Genomic DNA, 12,667 nt, shown 5'->3' with positions numbered 1-12,667 from the left:
TAGGCAGCTGTTGGTGTAGAGGAGAGGAGAGGAGAGTGACAGGAGCGTTACTTGAATTGAAACCGGCTTCATAACCGACAACTGTTCCGATCGATTTCATTCGTCGACGCGACGCGGAAGCTTCGTCGTCGCCTATCCGCTCCATCATGGAAGCCCTGATACCTGTGATAAACAAATTGCAGGACGTGTTTAACACCGTCGGTGCTACCGTACTACAACTGCCGCAGATCGTCGTTCTGGGCACGCAGGTTAGCCGAAGTGTCCGTTCGGCCCGCAGTCACTTGACACCAAACCGCAAATGGCAAATCCGCCCCTTTCATCTGGACTTTGCTACCTTCTCCGATTTTCAAGGTTAAACAAATGCGCAATCGAAATCTCTATCCGGTAGGAGAGAAAATTGCGAGAAGGTACAATCGAAAGGAACGGATCTAACATTGGTTAACCGACATTTGAATTTTGTTCTATTGTCATATTTTTTTTCCTTTATCATGACGTAATGGTTATCTGTTCATTATAAGCTACTTGCTGTCCATTAGTGTTGTAGTTGAAGAAAAAATAATACTATATTTTGCTATGTATGAATCATATACTTAGGAGTATCATTATATTACCTTTGTGTAATCAATCGACAGGCAAAGTCAAAATATTGTGATGTGACTTTGATATACAATCTTAAAGGAATTCTGATCTTTGGCCAATATTCATAGTTAGTTTTTATATGTAAGACAGTCTTGAGATATCATAATTTAATCACAGAGCTGTATTAATATTTTAAGACATTTATGATTACTATGTTAAGATGGCATTAAAATAAGATATGAATATCGGTCTTAGATCTGACGCCTTATTTTGGAAAGATATTGTATACAAAAATAGTAGCGAAATTTTTAATATAGGTATGAAACATATACTGCAGTATTTTTATACATTTTCATGTGATATTTTTTAAGAATACAACCTATGTTCTTTTCAGATAAACTTATTGCACCATTCATTTTTTCCTCTTTCTTGCTATGTAGAGAAAAAAGGAGGAAATAATAGAGGATGCAAAAGTTCAATTGAAAGAAAACCATATATTTTTAAAAAATAAAAAACGAATAAGATCTATTGTGGATATATGGAATAAGAGCAAATACTGAATTTTTCAGAGTTCAGGAAAGTCGTCTGTAATAGAAAGCTTGGTGGGCCGTTCTTTCTTACCACGAGGGACTGGTATTGTCACGCGACGTCCATTAATATTACAACTTGTATATACACCCAAAGATGATCGAGAACACAGAAGTGCAGAGAATGGCACTCTGGACTTGGAGGAATGGGGAATGTTTCTGCATACAAAGAACAAGATTTACAAAGATTTCAACGATATTCGTGCAGAGATTGAAGCAGAAACTGACAGAATGGCTGGGGCAAACAAAGGGATTTGTCCAGAACCAATTAATCTTAAAATATACTCGATGTCTGTTGTTAATCTGACGCTTATAGACCTACCTGGTATCACAAAAGTGCCAGTAGGTGATCAGCCAGAGGACATCGAGTCTCAGATACGTGAGCTGGTATTAAAGTATATATGTAGTCCTAACTCCATAATTTTAGCAGTTGTCACTGCCAATACTGACATGGCTACAAGTGAGAGTTTAAAGCTCAGCAAAGACGTTGATCCAGATGGCAGACGAACATTGGCAGTCGTTACAAAATTAGATCTCATGGATGCTGGTAAATTTACTTTTTCATCTTTCTTGATAACTTTACATTCTCTCTTCAAATTTGTCAAAAAGCACAGAATCGATTGTAACAACAATTATTAAATACATCTTTTCTCTTTTTAAGGGACTGATGCCATAGATATTCTATGTGGTAGGGTCATCCCAGTTAAACTGGGTATTATAGGTGTAGTTAATCGTTCTCAGCAAGATATAATGAATAACAAAAGCATTCAGGAAGCATTGAAGGATGAAGCCACATTCATGCAACGTAAATATCCAACGTTGGCTAACAGAAATGGCACTCCATACTTAGCAAAAACTCTTAATCGTTTGCTTATGCAACATATTAGGGATTGTTTACCAGAGTTAAAGGTAATAATATTAATAATAGAATTGAATTACGGGAGAGATGTAGCTAGAATCTACTAAAGTAAGCATAATTTGGTAGAACTTGTGTTTTTTTAAAACAGAACAGAGTGAATACAACGGTAGCGCAATATCAAACCCTATTTAATTCTTATGGCGGGGATGTCGAAGACAAAAGCCAAACCTTGCTACAGATCATCACGAAATTTGCAAACAGCTATTGCGCTACGATAGAGGGAACGGCGAGAAATATAGAAACCACCGAGCTGTGCGGTGGCGCTCGCATTTGCTATATATTTCACGAGACGTTTGGTAAAACGCTCGATTCGATTAATCCACTGGCAGACCTCAGTAAAGTCGATATATTGACCGCTATTCGCAACGCAACTGGTCCAAGACCAGCTCTCTTTGTGCCAGAAGTCTCCTTTGAGCTGTTAGTTAAACGGCAAATACGAAAATTGGAGGATCCTTCGTTACGTTGTGTAGAACTTGTACACGAAGAAATGCAAAGTATAATACAGCATTGTGGCACTGAGGTGCAGCAGGAAATGTTGCGTTTTCCTAAATTGCATGAGCGTATCGTCGATGTTGTTACACAGTTGCTACGTAGACGACTCCCACCTACCAATTCAATGGTAAACTAAAATATCCATTCTATGTACGTATCCATTACGCGTTCCTTATACTCATATAAAATGGTTTAATTTTTTTGAAAACAGGTAGAAAACTTGGTCGCCATAGAATTAGCATACATTAACACTAAGCATCCCGACTTTCACAAAGATGCAGCATTTGTGTCATCTTTACTGAAGGACACTGATGTAGATCACCTGAAGCACAATAAACGATTAACTTCAGCATCTAGTACTATAATCACCAATGACACGGTAAATAATCTCTAATGTTCTTATTGAAATTTATTACTAATTTCTTTTGTGCATAACTCACTGAAAAAGTTACTGTGTTTCAAGGATAATTTAAATTGTGATTAGCAACATTTATGTGTGTTTCACAAATTATTCGTTATTTTATTCATTTCAACTTTTTTACGCCATGTTTGCTATTAATAGTAAAATATATTTGTAACAGATTGTAAAATCAGTCAATAATCAAGATGAGATGAACTCTGTTTCTGATCAGACTAAGGAACAGCAAGGACAGCAAAATCACTGGCTGCTAAGTAACTTATTACTCCAGGGAAGAACGGAGTCAACGAGTTCCGCGGATGGTTCTCCGATCAGGATGCGTGAAAACAGTAACTCCCCAAATCCGAGCATGAATCCAATGATTGAACTACAGAAGGCATCTCCGCAACAGAAACCAGTAAATCTACTGCCTGCGGTACCAATACAGACATCCCGAAAACTTAGCGATCGTGAGCAACGGGATTGTGATATTATCGGTAAAGAAGTCTATCGTATTGAACGTCACATTACACCTATTGCGTAGGCGTAGTTATAAGAATTGACCAAACACAATCGAATATTCTTCTCGTATTCGGCTGTGATTGATGAATTTTTACAACCACTTACGCTTACATAATTGTAAAACAAGCTTTATTAACAGACTAATTTTAATCTTTTTTTTGTTGTTCGCAGAAAGACTCATAAGATCATATTTTTATATTGTACGAAAGTCTATTCAGGATAGTGTACCAAAGGCTGTTATGCATTTCCTAGTCAACCATGTGAAAGATAATTTACAAAGCGAACTTGTCACACATTTGTACAAATCAGATCAGGCTGAAGCCTTGTTGATTGAAAGTGAACACATTGCTGTTAGGCGTAAAGAAACAGCAGACATGCTTAAGGTATTTTTATTTGACATAAAAAGTTAAATATACGCTTCTTTATAATAATTGATCTCTAACGATTACCCTAATTTTGCAGGCATTGACTCAAGCAGGTCACATCATTAGTGAAATTAGAGAGACACACATGTGGTAATTGAATGCCTAAATCTTTACATCACCGGATTCTAGTTGAATTTAGGTATTGCATCTCTGTGTTTTAATCAACTGGATGTACTTTACCAATGTATATGATGAATCATTGTATATAATTCTTGTCTCTCTCACGCAAGTAAGGTATCGCTAATGAAAAGCAATGATCTTAATATGTTATGTCACCCAGTTTTATAGTATGAGCATGAAAGAGGCATAACATTGTACTTAAAATGCGCATTTGTGCGCAACCGTCTTATTATTTGATTCACAAGATGTAATTCAGTTTCGCTCTTTTACTCGGCGTTAGATGTATATGCTGACCTATCATTGTACGAAAATCAATTAACTCTTGAATAATTTGTTTTGTATCACGCATTTTACCACGAGAATTATATGCTTCTTAATTACTCAGTCTAACCTTGCATTGTCTCAGGAACTGTTAACGAGAATGCAATTGGAAATTATTGTTCCATGTATTTTCTAGTTCTTCTGATTGCATAATTTTTTTTTCCAATTTTTTCCAGAATAAAAAGCTGGATGTATCTATTCTTAATGGATTGTGTCGCGTTTTTTACAGGCTGTAGAATAAACGTTGAAATAATTATTTCAGTACTTTAAATAATTGTTATGAACCAACTAAGGGAGTATTAGACGGAAATAGAGCCAAGAGAATTGTAACACTGGATGATACATTGTTCTGTTTTGATACCTTCGATATTCGGTTCAGTCAAGTGTTTGTTGACAAAGTCCGCGTGCTCGAATAGCAGAGGCATCGCGTCATTATAATTCCCCTGATACATTTTCGCGATGGCACTCAGTCTCTTTTGAATCGATTTACAAAGTTGCTTCTCGATTTTCTTTAAATCAATAGTTTTCTCGCATTTGGCACACCGCTGATTCGTTGCATCTATTATCGAGAGATCTATTGGTTCCGAACACGCCGTGCACTTATAATTCATTATTTCTGGTAGCGGAAATTTCCAATTCTGTTTGCAGGCATCGCATCCGCACAGGAATCGATATTTCTTCCACAAGAACTCACGTCTGTTCAATTTGCTTTCGCTAAGAAAATGAGGTCCATAACAATCTAATATCTCGCATCCTTTGCTGATGAAGCGCAGAGCTCTAACCACGACTATTCCTGTAAAATGAGAATTATTAAAAATTTAGTTCATCTATCTATCGTCTTCATCAATTTGTACAGTTTGTTCCTGATTGGATCGCTTACCATTTGGATAAGAGTGGCGAACCACGTTGGGATAACAGCTATGGTTCACGAGACTGACCGTGCTGTAAATCGCAGCACCAATATTCCTGGGATCCCAGACGCGCGTTGCCTCGTCGTGAACATTCTCGATAATTTCATATGCGTTGCAGTTAATCGCCTGCAAATGATGCAACATAGCGACAGCTAACAAAATGATCGTTTCCGTTGTGCAAACGACGTCCAGTTTGTTCAGTACTGAGATCAAGCATTTCGCAAGAAAAATTGCCTCAATGGTACGAATAAGATTTACGTGAGGTTCCACATCAGCGCAGTGAGTCTCTAGTTGAAATACCGTTCGATAATCGAGAGGACTGTACGTCCTCTTTGATCCCAAGTCCGCGCACTCCTTGCTAATATCGTTATCTTTATCTTTTGCGTTACCACTAGCATGATATCGTAGGAAATCAGGATTCAAAACGCACGTCGTTTCTGTTCTGTTTCGTAGCGATAACGCTTGTATAACCGTTGTGCGATAAGCTAGCAGGAGATAAGACGATTGTTGACGTTCGTTGTTCAACGAATTTTTGAAGAAGTAATTAAATACCGAACACTCGTATTGGTGATACGTCTCCCACGCTTTCTTGCGACATACCTCCGTGCAAAAGGCCACCTGGAGAACGCGAGACAAGATTTATATTGGAGAATCTGTGGCGTACAAATTGTAGGAAGACACGAAAAGAAAAAGAAATAAATTAATACGGGAATTCTAACAGGCGAAGGTATGGATAATTATATCTGGTGCTATATACATGGCGCGTAGCATGCGCGAATATAAATCATGCGCTCTACTAACTGTTTGGCAATTGCGGCATGGGATTCTAACGCTGTCTTCTAGTTTAAGTGTGGCATGGCAATGCAAACAATTCCTGCCGAGATCCGATGCGTCCGTGCTAAAGGAAAACGGCCGATCGACAATGAGTATAGTCCCCGGTCTGATGTCTTTTGTAGCCACGAGGTGTCGGCCCCTGACCTCATCGACCTGCAACTCAACGCTGTCCGAGCAGCTCGTAAGACAGCTATGCGGCTTGCCGTCGACGGTGGGCGACGTGCCGCTGGAAGAAGAACGGAAAGAGGAGGAAGAAGAGGAGGAAGACGTCCTTCCACGGGCGCCGCGTTTCCTGGAGGACGAGGCTTCCAACTTTCGGAAGCACTCTCGCTCTAGTTGAAGGCATTCCTTCCTACGCTGCACGAAGTATTTAACGTTCTCCGCAGAGTCGTCATAGAAACTCGCAGGAAGCGCCAGCATGCACTCGCAGTCTCGCAGGCAGCTCGCGTAAGCGCGCAGACTGTAGAAACGCCTAGTGCGCTCGCAAATCGCATCTAGAAACACTCTACCGTTTGCACTGGCCGCAAACAGTGCTTGCGTGAGAATATTACAGGTTCTAATCTCTGCGTGCTCATCCCCGGACTCTATTGTCGCTCCAAATGACTTCTCGTACAGCTGCGCGGCCTGCGCGTCATTCTTACCCTCATACGAGTCGCCCGGTTTCAAGTTTATCACATAGGACATTTCCATAAGCATCCCGACCATTCCTCGTCTATCACCCGATGCGGATAGCCTCGCGAATTGAGTCGCGAGCGGTTCCTCTTGCGAGACAGTGTCGTGCACAACACGACGAAATTCGTCAAGCAGAAGGTTTCTATAACAAAACAGGCGAACAATCAAAATAATTTTTTAATACTCCACTTGATACAAAATATTAAAAAACGAGATTTTTCGACAATGCAATAAATGTAAATTCTTAATTCATTTTAAACAATCAACACTGTGCAGATAATGTATTAAAACGAAAACAAAAAAAATAACAATGTCCATTTATGTCATACATTCGAGCCAAAATATACAATTGTCTGCAAGAAGCAAGAGTTTAATTTTGAGAATGAAATACAATGAAAATAATAATCTTCAGAGATTTAATATTCAATAAACTGATGTATTATGTGCATCATGTATAAAACGGAATGCACTCATTATTTATTGAGAAAATTTGTTATCGAAAAACATAGGAGATACTTGGAGTTTCTCTAGACATTAAATATTTTAAATTCATTACGAACGCGTTTGTGTGAGTTATGTAACAGTTAATGTAATAGTATATAAAATTGATGTGTCTGAAAACATCAGTCGAACGTGTAACGGCGATTCCAATTTTATCACAACCAAGTCGCAGCTACAAACGTGTTTCTATCCTTATCTAAATTTAACACTAAATTTAATCGCGGACAGAAATAGAGCATGAACGACGACAGCCCGTAAAGTCACGGAAGCGAACATTCCGTTCGCAGAATTTGTCATTAGGCGGAGAACCAATCCGATTTTGCAACAAGTAACTTCAAACGAGAGACCAGATTTAAACGCGGAGGGATTTTCTCTATCTCAATAGCCCAGGATCGAAAAGAAGCTGGCTTACCCTTGTTTCGTCAGAGACATTCCCGCTAATTGTTATTGAGACTGATCGACTGTGCGTTTAATACGAAACATCCGCGAGCTCTACTTTCTCGTACAAAGACGTGAATGCGACGGATTCTAAAATTAGGCCGACGGTGTATTCGTCTCCTCATACGAAATGTGCCCGATGATTTTATATAAAGTAAAACGTAGGAAATGGATTTCAACCATTCACTTACGGACATACTTTACGCCCTATTACCAGAAAATCAGCTTATTCCCGATGTGTCTTGCAACCTTATCACTATTGTTTCTCACATTCTACTATGATTGGTTGATTTTTGCGCCTACTCCTTAATCCGCTACTGCTATTGCCATTATAGACCACACATAAGAGATATAGACAAAGACACCAAAGTTTTGAATTTGTTCAAGTTTCATCTTGATTCTGATAAGAATAAAAAGTTATGAAACTATAAATATAATGAAGATGATAATATAAAATTAATGATATTAGTTAACGTAATTTGGAAGTTTTAACATACATGTATTTATCTTACAGATCTTTGCTTTGATTAGGGCCGGCAACTTAATTACCTCGCCCGTGGGTGTGGAATTTTTGACTAACGAAAGAAAAGAAAGGGAAAGTACAAAATAACGACCTTTTATTTTTTATTTATTTTGTGCTATTTGTTGCCATCCCCTTTTACAATTGCGAATTGCGTCGCTCTGTTTAACAGTCGGTAAGGGATCATTTATATTGGCTGTATAAACCATAATTGTAAGAATTAATTATATTCGAGTATTCCTCTCTCATTCAATTGTAAGAGAGAAACGCTCGACTGTGATTAGTCAATTTTTATAGATAACGGCCAGTATAAATGATCCCTAAAAGTTGAATCTCTGCTATGCGCGCAGTTGTACTGCCATCACAATTAAATATCAGTCGACATCTACGTACAACATTTTAAAGGGGGCACTTCATGTATCGTGCTGAAAATAATGTAATCTTTCGGAATCTTTTAATAGGAGACTATACGATAAATTCTTTTGAAATTTTCAAGATATATTATTGTAATATTCAATTACTAAAAAAATATTTTTTTGATAAAAAAACATTGTGAATTTTATAATAATTTAATTTTGATGAGTCGGCGTTGAAGTCGCTTGCCGGCGTACAATGTAACGCTGCTTGTATTCATCTGAAACAAAAAAAAAACAAAAACAATTTCTTTTTTGTAGAGTTTACGTTATTAATTGAACCTATTTTTAAAGAGAATGTCAAATTATAAAAATGGCGACATATAGAAGAAAAAAATATCAATTCCTACGAAAAATTTTCGTGTTAATTATGTAATAAAAGTAATTTATTTAAACAATACAATTATAAATAAAGGTTCAATTTATGAGGAAAGTATTTATCTAGATGTGTGCACAGGGTGAATAGTTCTTGAGTTATCTTGCACGCCAATTTTAAAAAAGTAGTTTCGAGAAAAACGCGTTTAAAGACGACGGCTAAAACTTCTTGATTGTTCAGGATTATGTTCTGGATAACATTTATCAAGATCAAGACCATTGGAGGTTGTACCTCTTATTTTCATTTTTACGTAAAAATGAATTTTTAGTGCATATATTATATAAGCTGGTATATTATATATACAAAGAAGAGGGAGGAGAGACACAAAATGATAACTAATCACTTTGGACCCCAGCGAAGCGCGCAAACTTCAAACGCACATAATACTGAAAATTAAATGATTGGGGTCCAATGTGATTGGCTGTTAGCTCACCACTATTTTTGACTATTGCGTATCCACGGGAATAGCTCCTTTCTTACTCCACCTTTCTTATTCCACTATGGAATGGACTACCAATGGTAGTGGAGATATAAAGACGAGTAGAGCGAAAGGCAGATAAATGGATGAACATTCTTTCTCTGTTTACTAAAGCCTAATTGGTTGCTGCTGACCCAGCAGTACTGTTCCAACCAATAATAAATGGAATATTTTGGAACATTTCAGAGAAATTGCTGAAAATTTATTGAAACACCGAAAGTAAATTTTTCAGCTAACATACTGAAAAATCGTTGAAACTAAATTAAAATTACTCTGAAATTTCTTGGAAAGTTTTGCTGAAATTTTGCTAAAAATGAATTTTTCAGCTAAAATCTTTGCCGAAGTGTTCCAAAACGTGGAATAATTTCAGCGAAATTTTTCCACCAAGGATATAATATAATACATAATATATTGTATATTATATATTGAACACTCACTACTTTTTGCTTTCTCAGCATCTTATAGCGAAACATTAATTTTATATTACTCTCAGTATTACTCTCAGCATCAATTAATACCAACTCCTCCATCTTTTTCATCTTTATGCTGCAGCTGCCTCACCTTGATAGTCGCAATAGCCGCAGTCGGAAGTGACAAAATTAGTAACGTTCCCTCATTTCCTTGCACCACTGCCGCATGCTACGATAGTTTTTGGAATGTTCACAGTGCTGCCTGCGAGTGTGGAACACAGCCTTAGTAGAAGTAGAAGAGCAAATATTCTTAGGCAATTTGACACAAACATATGCTCCAGCTACTTTAAAGGTATTGTCATTAAAGCCTTCCTTCCACTTTATATCTCTATATTGACCTGCTTTGTGCTCAAAACAGATACTTCTGACACCAGTTCCATAGTTTCTAAATTCATGCGAAATCTGTGATACAGCATATAACAAAATGTTAATTGAAAGCAGTATGAAATATCTTATATTTAAATTTTCATTACATAAAACATCAATTATTATATGAATTATTTTATGGATACTAACTTGCAGCCATTGATTCTGTCTCTCTCCCTCTACAATATCTTGAAATTTTAAACACTTTATTAGTGAATGAACATTATTGGGCCCTCTTTCACCATATAAACTAACATTCAACTTATATATTATTGGATCGCCCGTAGGACAGCAATACCAGTCGCTCACCTACAATAATATATGAGGCATATATAATTACGCATAAATATGTAGTACACACACGCGCGCGCGCGCATGTGTATACAGGGTGTCCGGAAAATCGCCCGCAATACTTCGGGAAGTGATTCGGAACCCAAAAAGAAGGAAAAAAAGCTATATAACCATAGGTTCGGAAATAAGTCGTTTCCGAATTATAGCCACTTTTATGTTAAAAAAATTGTAATTTATTTCATAATCACATAGCCGCTATATTCAGTCGGGATGACAGATATCTTGACCTTTAAAATCTCGAACTTCAACGTTTAATATCTCGGTTCACGAGACCGACCACTGCATTTTTTTGCCAGATTCTTTCATTTAGAGTGAAAACGCGTCGAATGAGTACATTTTTATTAAGATTCTAGAGTAGGACCTATATTCTAAATGATTACTTAATTTATTTCGTAGTGTTTTAACATAAATAACTACTTTTTGGACTATTTTGGTGTTACCCAGGATGCACCACGTAGAGGCATAGTCCGCTTGGCATCACTTTTTTTTTAATTAAAAAAATTTTTTTTTACTTTAATAGAGGGCTGCCAAGCGGACTATGCCTCCACGTGATGCATTCTGGGAAACCAAAATAGTCCGAAAGGTAGATATTTATGTTAAAACATTATGAAATAAATTATGATTGTGATTATGAAAAATAAATTACAATTTTTTTAACATAAAAGTTGTTACAACTCGAAAACGACTTATTTCCGGACTTATGTTTATATACTTTTTTTTTCCTTCTTTTGAGAATCATTTCCCGAAGTATTGCGAGCGATTTTCCGGACATCCTGTATATTATATGTACACGCACGCATGCTAGGCGCATTCAGTACTACACCACTCAGTAAACACTGAACGGGGCGTTGAGTGGCTCACCGCTCAGTGCGATTGACTTGCAATCTGTGGATCCGGGTTTCGATCCCACCTGCGCCCCGCGCATACGTGATTTTTCATGGTTCGCCGTTCGAATTCGGCGAATTAAACTGTAGATCCCCGCGAATATTTACAAACTACTATCACCAACTTCTGACTAAATTAATCAACGATCAACTCGCACTATAGTGCTAACAGCAGTTTAATGTATCTCTCTCTTCCTCTTCTGTGTTTAGTTCTCACGTTGGCAATCGTGGTGATCGAGTTAACCATCAATTAGCGTTAATCGAGGTTGGTGAAAGAGGCCCTGAGAGTAAAATTCCACTACTATTGAATATAAGAACATAAAACTGCTCTAGAAGAAACTCTAAAGCTTACTGATACGTATGGTACTATGACCCTGTACAAGGGGTCGGAAATCCATACAGGGTAATGAAGGAAAGGAAAGGAAAGGAAACAAGAGTGCGTTGTAGTACTGAATGCTCCCATCTTTTACATAAAGTTTGATTATACCATTATGGGTGGTTGATAAGTATCCAAGATATATGGAGAGATCCCTTCATACTCCAGATGTATATATTGTTCTTTAGAAGGTATCTCTCCTTTTTCAAACAAACAGAAATTAAAACAGGTTTGTGTGTCTCTGAACAATGGTTCGGTTTGCGGCAATTCTGGCACTGAATCAGGTAGTTTTTCAACAAGGATTAGCGACCTGAACAACTGAACATTATTTAACCCAATTTTTTTTGTGGGTATTTCCCATTTACATATGCCTATCGCACCGGAATGGTTTCTTATTAAGTTTCTCTCAAATAGCTTCTTTGAGCATGCTATATAATATATGGACCAGGGCACTTCATTGTTCCATAGAATCGATTTGTCCATCAGCGTCTGTTTAGTCTTCTTATACCATACGTAGGTCATTAGCGTCTTCCAGCGCTTGCATACCAATAGGCAGTTCATAATAGTAGTCTTGCAGTCGATATGGGCGAAGATCTTCATCAGCATTTCGACTGGTAGAAATTTATCGCAGAGTATCAAACCATCGTCATTCTCTTCATCAAACTCCACGTGAAAATTCGAAGGAGTAGCATTGAATTGTTCCATCATCTGTCAA

General features: G+C 37.4%; 3 protein-coding genes across 5 annotated transcripts; 1 reads left to right on the top strand and 2 right to left on the bottom strand.

The window, feature by feature from the left end:
- The first annotated feature begins 14 nt into the window (after nucleotides 1-14).
- Nucleotides 15-4,042, top strand: Drp1 (dynamin related protein 1). Of its 2 annotated transcripts, none has more exons than XM_018448991.1 (8): nucleotides 15-248; nucleotides 1,149-1,713; nucleotides 1,828-2,075; nucleotides 2,174-2,704; nucleotides 2,789-2,956; nucleotides 3,210-3,471; nucleotides 3,668-3,879; nucleotides 3,959-4,042. In XM_018448991.1, the coding sequence occupies exons 1-8, from the start codon at nucleotides 147-149 to the stop codon at nucleotides 4,013-4,015; spliced, it is 2,145 nt and encodes a 714-aa protein (XP_018304493.1). In that variant the 5' UTR covers nucleotides 15-146; the 3' UTR covers nucleotides 4,016-4,042. The 2 variants fall into 2 exon arrangements, with proteins under 2 accessions (XP_018304493.1, XP_018304492.1); XM_018448990.1 differs by having other exon boundaries at nucleotides 3,159-3,471.
- Nucleotides 4,043-4,647: 605 nt separating this feature from the next.
- Nucleotides 4,648-8,073, bottom strand: LOC108723318 (SET and MYND domain-containing protein 4). Its single transcript, XM_018448992.1, has 4 exons — nucleotides 7,693-8,073; nucleotides 6,075-6,921; nucleotides 5,243-5,891; nucleotides 4,648-5,155 (listed from the first exon to the last, which is right to left on the bottom strand). Exons 1-4 carry the CDS (start codon nucleotides 7,710-7,712, stop codon nucleotides 4,662-4,664), a joined length of 2,010 nt encoding a protein of 669 aa, XP_018304494.1. The 5' UTR covers nucleotides 7,713-8,073; the 3' UTR covers nucleotides 4,648-4,661.
- A 747-nt stretch (nucleotides 8,074-8,820) lies between these two features.
- Nucleotides 8,821-12,663, bottom strand: LOC108723267 (F-box only protein 6). 2 transcript variants are annotated; one of them, XM_018448857.1, is made up of 4 exons: nucleotides 12,064-12,663; nucleotides 10,492-10,650; nucleotides 10,067-10,377; nucleotides 8,821-8,872 (listed from the first exon to the last, which is right to left on the bottom strand). In XM_018448857.1, the coding sequence occupies exons 1-3, from the start codon at nucleotides 12,658-12,660 to the stop codon at nucleotides 10,105-10,107; spliced, it is 1,029 nt and encodes a 342-aa protein (XP_018304359.1). In that variant the 5' UTR covers nucleotides 12,661-12,663; the 3' UTR covers nucleotides 8,821-8,872; nucleotides 10,067-10,104. The 2 variants fall into 2 exon arrangements, with proteins under 2 accessions (XP_018304359.1, XP_018304360.1); XM_018448858.1 differs by lacking the exon at nucleotides 8,821-8,872 and having other exon boundaries at nucleotides 10,118-10,177; nucleotides 10,246-10,377.
- Nucleotides 12,664-12,667: the final 4 nt, after the last annotated feature.

This window comes from Mycetomoellerius zeteki, unplaced genomic scaffold, assembly GCF_001594055.1.
Source record: "Mycetomoellerius zeteki isolate Tzet28-1 unplaced genomic scaffold, Tzet1.0 scaffold228, whole genome shotgun sequence".
Lineage (NCBI taxonomy): Eukaryota > Metazoa > Arthropoda > Insecta > Hymenoptera > Formicidae > Mycetomoellerius > Mycetomoellerius zeteki.
The sequence above is the reverse complement of the archived record's forward strand: the minus strand, read 5'-3'. Positions and strand labels throughout refer to the sequence as shown.

Bases quoted from the DNA above. Each gene is read 5' to 3' on its own strand.
- Drp1 (XM_018448990.1), top strand. From the start codon at position 147: ATGGAAGCCCTGATACCTGTGATAAACAAATTGCAGGACGTGTTTAAC. The intron at 2,076-2,173 runs GTAATAATATTA...TTTTTAAAACAG, and splicing joins ATTGTTTACCAGAGTTAAAG to AACAGAGTGAATACAACGGT. The intron at 3,472-3,667 runs GTAAAGAAGTCT...TGTTGTTCGCAG, and splicing joins ACGGGATTGTGATATTATCG to AAAGACTCATAAGATCATAT.
- LOC108723318 (XM_018448992.1), bottom strand. From the start codon at position 7,712: ATGTCTCTGACGAAACAAGG. The intron at 6,922-7,692 runs GTAAGCCAGCTT...GTTTTGTTATAG, and splicing joins ATGTCTCTGACGAAACAAGG to AAACCTTCTGCTTGACGAAT. The intron at 5,156-5,242 runs GTAAGCGATCCA...CTCATTTTACAG, and splicing joins TCGCCACTCTTATCCAAATG to GAATAGTCGTGGTTAGAGCT.
- LOC108723267 (XM_018448857.1), bottom strand. From the start codon at position 12,660: ATGATGGAACAATTCAATGCTACTCCTTCGAATTTTCACGTGGAGTTT. The intron at 10,651-12,063 runs GTATAATCAAAC...ATATTATTGTAG, and splicing joins CTTATCAACCACCCATAATG to GTGAGCGACTGGTATTGCTG. The intron at 10,378-10,491 runs GTTAGTATCCAT...GCTGTATCACAG, and splicing joins GACAGAATCAATGGCTGCAA to ATTTCGCATGAATTTAGAAA.